This window comes from Electrona antarctica (assembly GCF_951216825.1).
Source record: "Electrona antarctica genome assembly, chromosome: 6".
In the NCBI taxonomy this organism is placed as follows: domain Eukaryota; kingdom Metazoa; phylum Chordata; class Actinopteri; order Myctophiformes; family Myctophidae; genus Electrona; species Electrona antarctica.
Window position 1 is genome coordinate 46,844,448 of NC_136811.1, and position 17,428 is coordinate 46,861,875.

The 17,428-nt window shown below is 44.2% G+C and overlaps 1 protein-coding gene across 1 annotated transcript in view; it reads right to left on the reverse strand.

The window, feature by feature from the left end:
* LOC306924670 (uncharacterized protein) overlaps nucleotides 1-17,428 on the reverse strand; it is a 70,775-nt gene that overhangs the window by 40,755 nt on the left and 12,592 nt on the right. The window contains exons 8-9 of the mRNA XM_079503253.1: nucleotides 17,110-17,184; nucleotides 5,607-5,660 (exon numbers count right to left, since the gene is read on the reverse strand). Of these exons, the coding sequence (XP_079359379.1) occupies nucleotides 5,607-5,660; nucleotides 17,110-17,184 (129 nt within the window). The remainder of the gene's footprint in view (nucleotides 1-5,606; nucleotides 5,661-17,109; nucleotides 17,185-17,428) is intronic.

Sequence of the window (17,428 nt, forward strand, 5' to 3'; positions counted from 1 at the left end):
TGTCCAGGTCTATAGTTACAGACTGTTTGTTTCCTGCTGGATGTCAGCGCTCACTGCCAATCTGGGAATAGAGTTCTCAATCTCTGCCCGAACCCGGCCCGGCCCGACATTTTCGGGTAGGGCCGGGCCCAAAATGCACGATAATTAGTCGTGCAGTTGATTTTCCGTGATTCTTTTAATTTTTTTTATATAATTTTATTATAACAAAAATAACAATTATGTTGTTTGTGTAATGTATTTATTTAATATGAAGAGGGCTGAGCTGGTGAATGTTGGCGATTAACTTTTACAGTTTAGGCTATTATACTATATGTGACTGAAGGAGGAGGAGGCGATGATCAGCAGCAGCGCACCAAAGTGACAGAATAGAACGGTGGTTGTTGAACTTGCTACCGCTGGCTGGCCTCTGGTTTGCCAACCAAATGAGCTGCTTACTGCTCAGCATCAACTATATAACTTAAGTCAACTTGCCATATGCTTAAATGTTTTATAAGACCATCGATTTATCTGCAATAGCTCGTTTTGGAAACGTCGGGGCTTAACGAGACACTGCTGTCTCGTTGAACCCAGCTGGGTGAATAAGCTAAATTAGGCTACCTAATCAACGGTAAATGCTCCATATAACTATGAAAGCGCCTGCACGTAATATAGTTACATGATGACCAAGCAATGTTACAGTCACACTGTAGGCTACAGCTATTTGCTTTACAAATCGTATCGCAGCGCGCTGGCTGAGCTATTTAATTTCCCCATCGTAGCGCAGCGCGCCTCGTTGTCTGCCCACTGCCCAAAATAAAAGATCTGCAAGCTGTCGACAGACTCGACACGCCATCGAGCGGCATGTTGATCAGTGGCGTGCACAGATAGACACTAGGGGGTGCTAGAGCACCCCCTGCCCTTTTGGCAATGTGCCCTTTTGAAAAAAAAAAGAAAAAAAAAACTTTTCTCTTTTATTTTTTTTTTATTTTTCAAAAATAGCAGACCTACAAGCTCATAGCGCGCCACTCGGTGGCGCGCTATGAGCTTGTAGATCTGCTATTTTTCAATAGCTAAAGCATAACATAATGCTAACACCAAAAGGGGTTCCCGCCCAAAATGGATTAAGGCAACCGGCCGGTTCCACGCGCTGCACAAGGTGCCCTTTTTTAACTTGAGCACCTGCCCCTCTAAATGTCTGTGCACGCCACTGATGTTGATGGTTTGTCTGTTCTTTTGGTTAGGCAACGCACATTTGGGTTTGAGAGGCAATGATTAATGTAAACTATACAGTAACCTAGTAGATTATAGCCAAGTTGACAATTGTCATAATATTGCCAGTAGCCTATTGGACATAATTAACTGCGTCACTTCAGAGGATCGCCGCTACTTTGATTCAGAAGATGTTTACTCACCCCTGGAAATTGCTGGAAACCATTAGAATGTTGAAAATGGAACATTATCAGCCAATTAACGTGAGTTACATAAATCCTTTATTTCGGCGACTAGACTATTAGTGCGTTCTCTGACACGGTCGTCTCAATAATCCACGGCGTCGCGGCCATATAGTGGCATTTTTCTTTTTCCTTTTTTTCTCTTTTGTTTCACTCGGGCTTTTTCGGGTTTTCGGGCCTGATATTATGGTAATTGTTAGGGTCGGGCCGGACCTCGGGCCGACCCAGTTAGGGTAGGGTAGGGCCGGGCCTTAATTTTCAGGCCCGATGAGAACTCTATCTGGGAACCATTAGCTCACTGTTAACTCTCTTAACACTGCATGTAACTCTCAAACAGACCGTGTGTGTGTGTGTGTGTGTGTGTGTGTGTGCGCGCGCTCGCGTGCGCGTGTATGTGTATGTGTCTGATACCAAGAGGTTAGAATATGCATATACCACAGAGCAGTAAAGATAAGACTTATGTTTGTGCATATATATATGCAGAAAACACACAGTCATACACACAGCAGTGTGGCTCCGCAGAAGTGTTTAGCGACAGGCTGAGCTGTGGTATTATTCTTGGATCAGTAATAAGCCTGGCGACACATCAAAGAGTGATCCATTGTGCACAGTGACCACAGTCCACACAGTGTGCTCCCAGTGAGCGCACGAGGCCCGGGTTCGAATCCGACCCCCGTCCTTTTTCGCATGTCTCTCCTTTTTCCCTGCTCTTGGTTTGCAGTCTCTCTTCACTCTCCTATCTAAGAAATAAAGCATAAAAATGCAGAAAGAAATAACAAAAAAAGACAGATCCTAGACTTTCTCTTGCACACGCGCACGCACGCACGCACACACGCACGCACACGCACACACAAAAAAATCCCACGCACAAATCCCACGCACTCCTACTATGCCGACTTAGTTTAGGAGGATCATCAGTTCTTGGGAGACAGATACGCTAGAAATGCAAAAGCCAGAGGAGCCAAGCAGCGCCGACGTCTTCCAGATTACACATCCATCCTAAAACCTGCCGAATTGACAGCCCAGTGTGAGGATTTTCAAATTGCAATCAGTGGAAGCAGAAGGAGTAAAGCTATACGAGGTTAAAAATGAGTGACGCCAACCAGAGGAAAAACATGTCTCCTCTTTTATGCTAGTAAACTACGTACAGTATAGACTGGAATCCAGACGAAGGCGCTCGTTCAGCGTTTGTCAAACCTCTGTCTGGCTTTCATCCTGTTTGAAAAGGCCTGTCGCGGCCACCGAGGCTTCTGATTGGTGGTCAGGGCAGGGCGGGACCGGTGGCTTTCAATGTAAAGGTCAGTGGGCGGGGGAGGGACAGAGCCTTCCAATGTAAAATTCCGAGTCACTTCCTGACTTGCCTACGTAATGTGATGTTTGGAAGTCCGGTTCAAGCAGGATGATAGCCAGAGAGAGAAGCAAAGTGAAAAACAAAACAAAAACAATGAACAAGCGCCTCAGTCTGGGTTCCAGGCGACACATACAGTACTGTATGTGTGAATCGGTATTCGGTAGGGCAGTCCAAAATGCCTGATTTATATATCGATACACGACAGAAATATATATGGAGCTTTAATCTATATTTCAAAGACTAGTGTGTATGTTCAACAGCATTATGAGTAGTCTCCTGTGGGATGATATGAAACCGTAAACATGATGAAGATCCTTGGGAGCATACAAGATCATCTGAATTTGTTGAACTTGACTCTTTTTTCCGTCACCCGTCGAAATAAACTCGGAATTGAATTGCGAGGATTATCCTTGAACTGGACGATATGAAACCGTGCCAACGTTAATGCTGCTTTGCTTCCTGAAGCAGTGGCGGAAATCCTGTTGTGGGAGATGATTGAGTTCCACCTTTCAGCTTTTATTTGTATTGTTTGGGAGCAAAAACACATCTGGGGTTGAGGTCAGGCGAAGACATAGGGTTTAACACAACATGTGCAATGCATTTTGAGTGTAAAGACCAGGTTTGTTCAATCCAACCAACCATCCATCATCCATCCATCAATCCTGTGAGGGACATTATAATAAAGGACATTCCTTTGATCAGAATGTAACAAGCATATTGCACAAGGCTGCAAACTGTCATAGAAATGAAGGACATTCCTTTGATCAGAATGTAACGAGCATATTGCGCAAGGCTGCAAGAAGCTGGCAGAAAGAATGCTGCTCAGAGCTCCGTATGCAGCGCCATATGCTGCTTGATTTGTACCACTGAGATTGGACCACTGCAGCAGAACGCTCTGCTCAGGACGCTTGTCTCAAAGACTTCTCCTTCTATGGAGCTTTGCAGCCTTCTGTTTTAGGATGGTTGATTTCATTTCATAGGGTTGTAACTATATGGATGTCCCAATCATGCTGTTGGCTCCCGATCCGATTCCGATCATTTGATTTTGAGTATCTGCTGACACCGATTTTTCCCGATCCGATATTTATATTTTTATAGAAAAGTTATGCCATATCACAATAGCACAATATCCCAAATAATCACAGACAATACCCAGTCCAATCTCATGATATGGATATAATATTGATACTAGTAGGGATGTCTCGATCACGTTTTTTTGCTCCCGATCCGATTCCGATCATGTGAAAATGACGTGATCGGCCCTGCAAAAAAGTCTGCTCATTTGTTTGTGTCATCACTTCTAATTTCACTTGTTTATCCTGTATGGAGTTCTCTCTCCTGACATTTTTATTTTCTGTTTCTGTGCTATTGGTGTACTGTGAACCAATATTTATAAGGTCTACTGTCTTCAGCATTCCCTGACATCGATGATGACCTTTTAACGAGCCATGATTTTTCTTGATGTTATGACTGTTTGTCATGCTATTGGATGCTATTTATTTTAGTACATTTTTTAATTGACTTTATATTGCTGCTATTCTCTTGTTTTAGTGCATGGTGGCAACGATGGCTTTTTACGATTTAATTATTCTATTAAAATAACTACCTAATTTGTCTTGTTTGCTGCTTTATGGTTGTAGAAGCACTTTGTATTGTTATACATAAAGTAATCTAAATGATCAGTATAGTAGTACTATCGACAGTAGCAGTATAACTAACCTTACACAGCACAATCTTGAGTGTTAATTAAACTGTTAATTTAACAAAGGCTTTTACTGTGCAGTAGAAAGTATCATTCATATATTTGTGATATACTGTCCTTGGACTTTGAATGTGTTTATTCATTTTTTGACTTTTACTTGTATTCTTGTTTTTTCAGTGTTGTATTCTGGTAGTTTGTTTTCCCAGTACATCTTATTTTGTAGTATTTTTCTGTTCTTTCCTGTCTGTCTTGTTTGCTGCTACCTGCCGTGTCTTTCCTGTCTGTCTTGTTTGCTGTTACGTCGTGTAGTCTCGCGTAGCCAGACAACTATTCCACAATCTCCGAATGCTATATAGAGTCTGGACCTATAGCCCCCCATGAGCTGAGTAACGGAAGCTGCCATTTCCGTTCACGAAAATATATTTTAAAATATATTTAGAGCTTTTTCTTTTTTTCCTTTCCTGCTAAGCAACAAGCTATATATGCTTAGATGTTTTCTATTTATATTAGGATAAATGTGCGCGACTGTAAAGACGAAACGGAAGTGGCGAGGAGGCTCCACTTCCGCTTTATAGTATACTCATGACAGCTCTTCCGTTGGCCCAGACTGTATGATGAAGCGTTTGGAAATCGCGGAGGCAACAGTCTGGTAACGCGAGACTACCTGTCGTGTCTCACCTCCCTGTATCATTGTAACCCCAGTCACCTGTGTGTTCTGTTTACCTGTTAGCCTATCCCAGTGTTGATTGTCTGCTTCAGTTCACCTGTGTCTAGTTAGTCTTTGTCTATACTGTATGCCCCAGTGTGTTCATGCCTTTGTCTGTCTTCCAGTAGTATATTTGAAGTTCCTTGTTATTTTTTCCCAGTGTGGGTTTTGAGAATAAAACCTCTTGAACATTCACTTCTCTGCCTGTGCCAGTGTTGTACTGCAGTGGTTCTCAAAGTGGGGTCCAGATACCCTCATTGAAGGGGGTTCCAAATGCACTCTAACAGGTCTGTAACTCAGAGAGCGTACACATGTGTACGCTCTCTGAGTTATGGGGGGGTCCTTGAAATTAAAAACTTTGCGAATCACTGTTGCACAGTATTAGTCCTGTCTTAAGATGGGCTTTTCATCACTCACCTGCACAACCTCGTCATCCTCCTCCAGTAGACACTCCAACACATCCACTGCCATCTGACAGACAAGACAGAGAGAGAGAGAGGAGAGTGAGAAAGAGACAGGGGGAATGAAGCGAAAAGACAGAGAGAGACAGACAGAGACAAGAAGAGAATCATAGAGAGAGAGAAAGAGAGAGAGAGAAAGAGAGAGAATTCGACAGAGGCAGGGAAACAGAGAAAAGCAGGAGAGAGAGGGGGGGGTGAAAGAGAGACATTATTATTTACTCTAGATAATAGTTTGCCTTTACACAAACACATTTTAGCTATAGTGCTCATGGGACGATCAAACCACTAAAGTGCAATGAATTGAATTGGGAAAGAAGAGAGACTGATAAAAAAAGAAAGGAAGAGAAAGCCATAAAAGAGACAGAGAGGGTGATGAGGGAGAGAGGGGGGCATAATTTATACATTATTGACAAACCATTATCATCAAGTTCTTAATTTCCTTTACAAGTGTGCACTGAATGATGTGTGCGCACAGACGCACACACAACTGAATCAACAAAGATTCAAATGGGATTCACACACAACTGAATCAACAAAGATTCAAATGGGATTCACACACACACACACACACACACACACACACACACACACACACCCCCCCCCCCCCCCGATCAATGTAGCTGATCAGTGGGGTCTGATAAGTGTCTCGGAGGCCAGTGTCCTGTGGATGCCGTCGTCGATAGCAACAAGACAACAGACGTGTCCATCGATAGTCATGTGCGTGGGTGCTTAGCGGCCGGTCGATGGTCGCTAGGGCCACCACGCTCCATGGCCCTCGTTAACCTGCTCCACTGCATTTGCATCTACACTGTCCAGCTTCAATACAACACATCCACAGCTTCAATAGACACTGTACTAGTGTTTTTGATTTCGTCGACTACCTTTTTGCACAGATGAAAACTATTGTGAGTAATGTATGTTTTGTAATAATAATGAAAAGAAATCTACAAAAATAATTACAGTGGAGTAAAGGTACAATATTAGTGGAGTAGAAGTAAAAGTATTGAAATTTGTAAATATTCAAGTAAAGTAAAAATACTGTACTTAAGTACAGTACTTTAGTACATAGTACTAAAGAGTAGTTAGTTAGGCCTATTTTACACCACTGTACGTAATAATGTGCAAGAGATGACCGCATGGCCTTACTGTATTCTCTAAGGCTTTAACCCTTTAAGACCCGATTTTACAAATGCCTACTAAATCAGTAGTTCTCAAATGTTCAAAAATAGCAGATGTACAAGCTTGCAGCGTGGCCCGAGGTGACACACTGTGAGCTTGTATATCTGCTATTGTTGAATAGCCAATGCAAAACATCTAAATAAAACAGATCTTTCCCGTTTTCAACGGGTCCAACTTTCTATGAAACAAAACTGCATGAACACGCGCGCGCGCGCGCGCGCGTGCGTGCTCGTGCACACACGCACACACAGTCGTTCACTAATGCCGTTCAATATGTTGCTATCGATAGCGCTAGCCCACCTTATCAGTGCTGAGATATTGACCATGCTCTACGTTGCTCACTACCCCTTCTCACTTTGTCACGGTGTTTTCACACTGACCATAACTCATCTGAAGTACATGTAAACAACAGGCTCTTGACAGTGACTGTCACTTAAATTGCTCTAATAATCAAATTCAGTGATAAGAGATAAGTTATGACGGGTCATTTGGCTGCCTGTTTGTGGGATATAAACGTAACATCCCTTTCAGCCAGGTATAAGATATCATCTCGTATCAAACGTAGCCCGCTAAATCACACAACCTTACTGTCTATAGTGTGACTTAATGTGTATATTGGAAAAGATTGATTGATTACCTGAATAATTAATATGGTTTCATATCATGATGAAGCTGGAGATTTACACCCCTAATGTTTGTCCTACTTAACCCTACGTTTTAACAGCGGGCGAACAGCGGGGACTCTGGGCGATACAAATCTCCTAGTGGGCATTCCCGCTGTCATTGTCTCCACCAGGCTGAAGGCATGGGGAGAGAGTATGTTTTGCACTCTGTCCATGTGTGTGTGTGTGTGTGTGTGTGTGTGTGTCCATCCGTCTGTTACCAGCTAATCTCCGGCACCGTTAACCCGGTCAATGCCAAATTTTGCACACACACTGCCTGGATGCCAACGATGAACCTCTGCCCTATTTTCCAGAACGGCCAGTTATAGCGCCACCAGGAGGCCGACTTGTTTTGATATTACTCCTCCAGATTCTGTCCAAAAATCGTTACACACTATCTCTATAGTCATGTGTTCAAGCCGGATCTGTCCAATATTTCATATTCCATCCTAATTGGCTAACATTGGCTTTGAACGTTTGCAGGATTGGCCCGTTTGGAACAAAAAGCCTAAAATCACGAACGCAGCGTGCAATTTACGTGAAATCTTTCACAGACTTTCCTACTAGGCTGAGGAATATATCTCACCCTTTTCACATTGACCTGTTATAGCTCCACCAACAGGTGGATTTTTGCAAAACACATGAGGCATGGAACAAAATGCCTCAAATCAATTGCCATCCAAGGCGTAAGAAGAAATGGCACCCATTTCACATTCACATTTCAAATAATGTCAACCCGATCTCACCCAAACACGGTGAAATAACACGGATTGGCAATTAGCCCTTTACTAAGTCCCTCCCCAACCCATCCTTGTCCAATAGGCACGTTAGCAGCGAAGAAAGCTTGACCTGCATAGCAACCGTTGCTAAACTATTTGGATTGGCATTGGACAAATCGCTTTTTGGGGTGGGATTTAGTGAAGGGCTAATTCCATACATACACTAGCCTACTAGTAAAAGCCACGCCTCCGTCACAGTCAAAACAGTAGCAGTGTAATATGTACAGATTTGGGGGGGTTTCTAGTAGTTTATGTACAGAACACATGTACACAGACTTTCATAGAGGGTATGCGCGTGACATCATCATCAAACCCGGAAGTTATGCAGGAATTAGGGATGCACCGAAAGGGAAATTCTTGGCCGAAACCCAATACCGAATATAGGAAACAGTTTGCCGAAAACCGAATATCCGAATATGATTAATATTATACTGTATATCTTTTTTTCCTACCATTGCCGTCATGGCCGTACCTTAAAGCTACCTGATTTAACGCAAAATAAATGGTTATGGCAAAACTTAACTTAAATAATAATCACTTTCACTATTAAGGGTCCATAAAACATGTATTCATCTCTTTTGAATGCATTAATTGCATACACTATTCGGTGATATATTTTCTGCCTATTCGGGCCAAAACCGAATAGGCCGAAAATGCATTTTTAGCCATTTTCTGCCGAATATTTTCTGCGGACGAATATTCGGTGCATCACTAGCAGGAATGCCTATACTGAGTGGCAAAAACTACTTTCTGGCCTTGACAGCCCATGCATCCAAACAGAAAAGTCCTATCTGATTGCATTAAACAACGTTAAACAATATTAAGCTCACTTTTCCTGTCGCTTTGCCACTGGATTTGCCATTCACTTTATGCATGCACATAACCTCTATTCATAATTGCGCCTCGCATACCTTTAAACATCAACTTTCTATAGAGCTTGATGTTATTCCAAGCTACTAATGCCACATATTGTCCACAACTGCCGATAAAAATAACTAATAGCAGGATGCCTTGGGAAATTAGGCTTTTTGTCATAAAGGTCATAAATGTCATGAAAATGATCTCTGGCACAAACATCGTCCCGCTGTTATAAGTAGCTTAGATCACAAGCTGATCACAGGACAGCAAAAACAGGCAGAAATGATGTCCTTCCTTCACACACGCACGCACATGCACGCACACATAGGAATACTGAACAGCAAGTCATAAAAGGTGCATCAGCAGCTTACAGTATCTCAAATAAGCGCTTGCTTTACTCATTGACTGCCAAGGACGTGTGTTGTGTGTCAATCCATTAACTTCACCTATAGTAGTAGCTAGTAGGTGATGTGGAGGTCGACCTCTGTGGCCGTGTGTTGTTTCAATACAGCAGACTGTGGTTGACTTACCTCAGCCTCTTCCATTATTAGTGTGTGTGTGTGTGTGTGTGTGTGTGTGTGTGTGTGTGTGTGTGTGTGTGTGTGTGTGTTGTGTACTCCCTTGGCTGATTTATTGATTTTTGTCCTTCCAGGGTTGGAGGTGACTGTTAGCCAATCACCCACAGAGAAGGGCAAGAGCAGCAAATTACACATGCCCCCCCCCCCCCCCCACACACACACACACACACACATACATACACACACACACACACACACACACACACACAATTATGGACATTTACATCTATACACGCATCTGTAATCAAACGCATGCGTGCACACAGATACACATGTAGCACACATAAAACCAGACGCATTGACACTGAACGCACCCACACACACAGTGATGCATCCTTAATGGTTGTGCCATTAGCTCCTACAGTCTCTCCTGATGTTCCATCATATTTGTGCTCTCCCTTCTCATCAAGCAAAGCTGGTCCCCGTGGCGATGAACGAGGTCCGTTGCCAGGGGAGACTGAGGGAATGTCAGGTTAATTGAGTGCACCTCGTTAAGAGAGTGGCCACCTCTGTCTGTCTGTCCGTCTGTGTTCGTGTGCATGTTTATGTGTGAGGTGAGTTAATAGATTGCGGAGGCCAATTATGCTTTGAATATGTGTGTAGTGCTTCATTAACTAAGGACTGATGAAACGACAAACAAAGAATAATGCATGCCCGAATCCTCTCTCTCTCTCTCTCTCTCTTATACACGCACGCACGCACACACGCACACAGCACAAATCAGATGTCACTGAAAAAAAATCTTTAAATATTTTATATTGAAGACCTCGCTATTACTCAACACGACCTCCTATAATACTTGGAAGCTCTAATCGCAATCACAATGTTCAGTCCCTAATCTAAGGACTAAGGACCGTACAACATCCAAAATTATTGTGACCGAAGTTCGCTGTTAACTATGAAACCTTTTTGTCACAACATCTAACTCACTCAATCTGTCACTCACAATCCCCATATACTGGACTCTCCCCATATATGGTCACGCTGTGCTATCACGTCGTCGTCTAGTCACGTCTCCAAGACACGCTATATATGGCCATGAACCCTGGCCATGGCCATGAACCCTTATCCATACCCGTTTTTCATTGTGCATTTCTTGGTCAGAGTTGATCCCAAGCCAAAGCGACAGCACTCGCCCAGCAGTCTGCCGTCACCCAGGTGGATGCGTGCACACGCCGATCTGCCCCAGCAGTACGACCTGCACCCTCTTCGAATCCGTCACAATATATGATAACGCCTATTCTATGCACTGATAACATTCAAAGCGGGTGCACCGAGACTGCCGACAAGATGACAGGCCTGTTATTTGTGCAGCCGTGCCTGGCAGCCGGCGAAAACTAGAGTTCTCAACAGGCCCGAAAATTAAGACCCGGCCCTACCTGGGCCCTCATCAAACCCTGTATATTCAAGACACTTCAACTGCTGCCACCCTTAGATCTCCATATATGGAGCTGACCTGTTCTGACATTCCATATCTTGATCTGACCTCATCACACCCTGTACACTCAAGATACGCTCCATATATGGCCAGGGCGAGGGCGCTTCTCGCCCTCAGGCTTCTTACTGGAAACTATAGAGATAACTAACGATTATGACGTCTGCATCCACACCTATGAACGATAGCAGTTTGTAAACATGTTGAACATGAGTGATGTGTTGACCGTGACGCCCTGTAGATCCGGATGGATTTTGATTGGCTGTCAGTGTTTCTGTCGTTCATCAAATCACTCTCAATGTGATCCCGACGATACTATCAACCACTGCGTCTGTGGTTAGTTGTGCTGTGAACTCCACCGTCCACTTGATTAGAAACAATTCATTTATTCAACCACTGCGTCTGTGGTTAGTTGTGCTGTGAACTCCACCGTCCACTTGATTAGAAACAATTCATTTATTCAACCACTGCGTCTGTGGTTAGTTGTGCTGTGAACTCCACCGTCCACTTGATTAGAAACAATTCATTTATCTCCGTTTACGTCGTCCTCAGGCGAGCACAGCATCGTAGTTTCCAGACCAGTCTTCTCGATTCTCCATACATCTGGCCAGCTCATCTGTGCATTCCGCACCAGCATCTTTCTTTAGCACATCCACATAGGTAGGTGTGGGACATCTTCTTTTTTTCCCTTACATTTTAGCTCACAATCTTTGTAAACCACAGTGCTACCAACTGCACCACTGTGCCCCAGGTGGGACGTCTTCTTGATCGATGCCCGTGTGTTGATTCCCATAGTAACAGCTTGCAGGCAGGGAGTTCCGCATTTCAATGGCAGTGACCGGAGAGTCTCATTCTCTTCTGTGATAGATCTTGTTGGTAATGTGTTCGTCCTGTTTGATGTTCAGTGCCACGCGTGGCATTCCGGTGTAGCACCCATCAAGGGACTTATGCAGTAGGGCATGAGTCAGTGACCAGCATTCACAGCCGTAAAGGAGAACATACTCCACAGTCACAGAAAAGCACCTCAACTTATTGAATATTATGTTTATAATTTGTGGTGTGTGTGGCCACTAATTCTATCCTTAACCTTCATGTCCTCCGCAATTTTACTCGTCTTTCTGATGACATCTGGTCCTCACAAAGACAAACACTCAAAAGCACTTGCACCTAGCACAGACACAGACACAGGTTGGTACGCACACTGCTACTTCAGTCTAACACACAAAGGCACATCAACAGTGTGCCATGACACCTGCTCAGCTTTTCACTCAGCTGCTAGGGTTGTCATGGCAGCTGACAGACTGTGTGTTGTCACTCAATAGCACGTTGCCATTGTGTCCTTATATTTAGCAGAGAACTCCTCTGCTCTCTCTCGGTCTCTTTCTCTCTCCCTCTCCCGTAGCGCAAGTCTCTGACAGCTTCAGGATTTATTTATGTACATACGACACTGTGTGTGTGTGTGTGTGTGTGTGTGTGTGTGTGTGTGAGAGAGAGAGGGAGAGATACTGGCCTGCCCCCGCTTGTAGAGTCATTTGTCTTTCCTTGTGTCTGTGCTAGCTCGCTGCGCTAAAGTGATTCTGTTATACAAAAATTGCCTGCAGATTACACGTGCGTGCATGTGTGCCCATCCACACACACTCTCACAAACACATGCAGGCGTGTGCACACCCTCATACGCTGGTTGTTATAAATGAGCTCCAGTCCCTGGCTGTTTTTCACCTGTACTGAAATAAAGAGGACAACATAGAGCCTTCTCTCTCTCTCTGAATCTGCCCTTCCACGCCCGCTGAATGTCTGTGTTGAGTGTGTCTGTGCGTGCGTGCGCGCGTAGGCTACACTTGTGTTGCACGTCGATCGGTTTGTTCTGATAGCCCCCGCACAAACACTCCTTCACTCCCTCTCCTGCCCTCTGTCCTGTCCTCTCTCCATCCTCTCCAAGTATTCCCGTGGGAAGGAGTCCCACTCCCCAGTTGTATTCATTCATCTTCAAGCATTTCACTGCAATATAACATAAACTTACTGATACTTTTGAAGCGGACTTCAGAGAATGACTGTGTACTTTGTTGCTTGATGGACTATGCATAGCTGTAGTTAGTGACTTAAGTAGTGAGATGATTAGTGGGTCAGTCAGCAAGCTAGTAAGTGAGTTAGCGTGGTAGTTAGTGAGCCAATTAACGGGTTAGTCAACTAGGTAGTGAGCTAATTAGTGGGTGTGTGAGCTAGTTCATTTGTGAGCTAGTTAGTGAGTTAGTGAGCTAATTAACAAGTCAGTTAGTGGGCTAGTTAGCGATTCAGTGAGCTAGTAAGATATTGCTAGACAGATTGTAATAATGACAGATATAAGAATAAAGACAGATATAAATCTCTCTCCTACTTCCCTTTCTATTTTTGTGGCTCCGACAACTTCTGCTGCTTCTGCCATCCATAGTGAGATAGAAGCTGATATGTATGGTGTAATGTGTATGTGTGTGTGTGTGTGTGTATGTGTGTGTGCGCATGTGTGTGTGCGCGTGCACGGAGACGGGGCTGTCAGGTATATCAGTAAAATGACAGTGTCTCGCTCCACAGTTTCTGACACCTCGTTTGTCTTCATCCGACTCACTGTGTCAGCACGTTAAAACACACATACATACACATACATCTCCCTCAGAAACACAACACCGCACATCCACCTACCCACACCCTCTCACACAAACATAATTTTATGTGAGCGAGCTGTGCGTCTGTGCGTGTGTGTGTTTGAGAGAGAGAGAGAGAGAGAGAGACTGAAAAGGCCTCGTTGTCATTTGCTGTCAGTTAATAAATGTGAAACTTTCCAGCAGAGTGGGTTCAGATTAAACACACCACAACACAACACAACACACCGTGCGTGCATTGACTGCATTCCTAAAATCACAACTATACAATATATTCAAATTGAGTCATTCAGGAGATGAGTAAAGACACTTTTCTGTCTGTGTTCATTTAAGAATCATTAATTATGATTGCAGACCGTGAGGTTTTATTGCTTTGGCACGTGGTACAGTGACAACAATTATTGTGTGGAAAATTGAGAGTAGCCAATTATTTTCACTTTTTTTCTTTATTCCAATTTATGGCCCCTACACACTGCAGGAGTTTTAAAGTTGTCGGCGAGTCATCAGATCGTTGTGCATTTCACACTGCAGGTGTCTTCTTTTTTTTTTAAATCGGCTGTCATTATATCTTTGTGGCTTTCACACTAAACGATTGATCGCAGACCAGGGATCACACACTGCAAGAGTTCACCAAGATGCGATCCAGAATTCCAGACCCGATTCATATAGGCAGCGGCTACATCATTTGTTTTTTTATTCCAATTCATTTTGACATGCACGTGCAGGATGCGGTGATACAAGCGCGAGACCCACACAGGGCGCATCTCTCTCTCTCTCTCTCTGTGCACGGCACGCCACGCCACGCCACACAGGAATAGCCATGCAGGCTACACACAGGGCGTCATGTTTGTGATAGCGCTATAGCGAGACAGGACGTTATAATCATGAGTTTCATTAAATAACTCTGTCTCTCTGAGCGCACACACACACACACACACACACACACACACACACACACACACACACACACACACACACACACACACACACACACACACACACACACACACACACACACACACACACACACACACACACACACACACACACACACACACACACACACACACACACAAAAGTTTGCTCTGCACTGTTGATTCCGAATCCGATGCAGTTTTATCAACATTATTCAAGTGAAATGCGTAACGGCAATATTGGGCTAATATAGGCTACCAATATGTGGGTAGCCTACAGGGATTTACAGACGGAATGAAGGTTATATATATATATATGTATATATATCTGATCATCTATACAGTCGACAGACAGACAGACAGACAGACAGATAGACAGCAGTGCTGTGAGCAGTGTGCTCTCATTGGTTGTAGTACAGGCCTTATCGGGACGCAGTCGCAACCCAGTTCATACTGTATGATATCCAGTCGGCGACAGAGTCAAATATCAAACGTGCTAGATGTTCAGAAATGGTCGGGGAGGCGTCGGCGAGCGCTTTTATCGGCGCTGGATCTTCTCGCAGCTCCTTTCACACACAGCGAGCAAAACCTTGCCGATCAAAGCCCGATTTTACGTCAGATCGGGGGTTTTGTCGGCGAGCGCCAAAAATGCTCCCCGACAGCATAATCGGAGAAAATATCGGGCAGTGTGTACGAGCCATTAGTCAGTATGCCAATTAACACTCCCCACACTCTGTGTTGCCACTGCTGTGCTACTCACCTGCCAGTGAGGAGCCCCCACCGGGAGGATCTAGTGATGTTCAACACCCCCTGCTGACAGACACCACCCCAGCCCGTAGGAGTCACCGTTGCAGCAACAAAGATCGCCCTCCCCGACCGGTTTCCAGCCATATTGCAGCCTCACTTCCTACACAGGTCGTACCAATTATTATACTAATTAAGGTTCTGTGTGCGGGTAGCTCAGTCGGTTGAGCGCTCGCCTCTTGACCACAAGGTCATGGGTTAGAACCCGGGCACGGCCAACTCAGCTCTGTGTGCGGGTAGCTCCGTCGGTTGAGCGCTCGCCTCTTGACCACAAGGTCATGGGTTAGAACCCGGGCAGAGGTTCTAACCCGAAGAGGTTAGAACCCGGGCACGGCCAACTCAGCGAAAAAGTAGCATGTCAGTGCAAGACGTGCAGTAAGTACTGGGAGCTGATGGTGGGTGTCGCGCTCCACCTCAGCAATCCAAACAGCGATAGACTCCTGTGCTTTGGCTGACAATGACAATAAGCCTCCCCGACCTACTTACTTAACCCATTCAGGCCTGACGTCGAAATTAAAAAAAAGTTTTCTAAATCATGACAATTTTCGGAAAGATTTGAGGCACATTTTAAAGATTTTTCAAAAATAGCAGACCTACAAGTTCATAGCGCGCCACTCGGTGGCGCGCTATGAGCTTGTAGATCTGCTATTTTTCAATAGCTAAATTATAACATAATGTATGTAACCACCAAAAGGGGTTCCCGCTCAAAATGGGTTAAGGCTCTGTGACTGTCCTATTTAGTGTATGACAGTGATTCTCACAGTGGTCCCCCATAACGTCCATTTGTACACTCTGAGTTATACACTCGGCAGGGACAGGGTATGACTAAGACTAAAAGATTCAAAGTCTCGACTTGCTTGACTAAATGATGTGTTATTCAAAAGACTAAGACAAAATCAGTCAGACGTAACACTGACCTGGACCCCAACTTTGAGAACCACTGGTGTTGTCGAACCGAAAAAGAATCCACCGTGGTGATGCGGAAGAACAACAAGCAGTAGGGGCTCGAGGAACCCAGTTAAAACCACCGTTCACACTTGCATTGAACTCATTTTCCCAGAAGCCCTTGCAGCCCAGTGCACGGGTCGATTTCCGGTTACGTCACCATAACGCGGCGGCCTCGTCACCAGGTCCGCGACAAATCCGCTATTTATTTTTAATTATTAAAAAACTGAGAATTAAACACATAAAACAAATGTGTGTGTTTAGCGTATTATGCAGGGGAAGACAATGGATTAAATAGCGTGGAACACGGGTTATGCAGTCAAACCGTTTTAACAGGACACTGTAGGCTTGTAGGGCAAATACATTCAAGTAACTAAGTGCCAGGGTCCATTCTAAAACAAGTGGTCGTGATACTGTATCAACTGCCACATTCTCTCTCTCTCTCTCTCGCTCTCTCTCTCTCTCTCTCGCTCTCTCTCTCTCTCTCTCTCTCTGTAAATACCAGTCCTGTATCATTGAGCTGACCTCTGGCTGGGATAAAGACCTGCTCCGACCTTCACACCCTCTGTGCTATTTAGCTGGGAGAGAAGCACACACACACACACACACACACACACGAGTGCCCACACACACTCAAAGCCCACTCGACAGCACACATGTGTACAGTACCTCATACTCTTCGCTCTCCATGAGCAGCTTGGCGCTGGTGATGCGAGACTCGTATGGAGGGACATCAATATCATTCTGAGGACACACAACAACACCATCAACACACCAAACAACACCATTATAATGTACCTATTTCTGGTATGTCAATATAGGCTTAATGTAAAAGAATAATAATGATAATAAATAAATTAAAATAAGTTCTACAAGCTTAAAGATGGACCCCCATGTGTGGTTATAATATTAAAATGTCTTCCCTGTGAATTTTTGGTTTCTTACTGAAAAGCTGAAAGCCTTTGAGTCAAAAGGCCCAATCGAAATA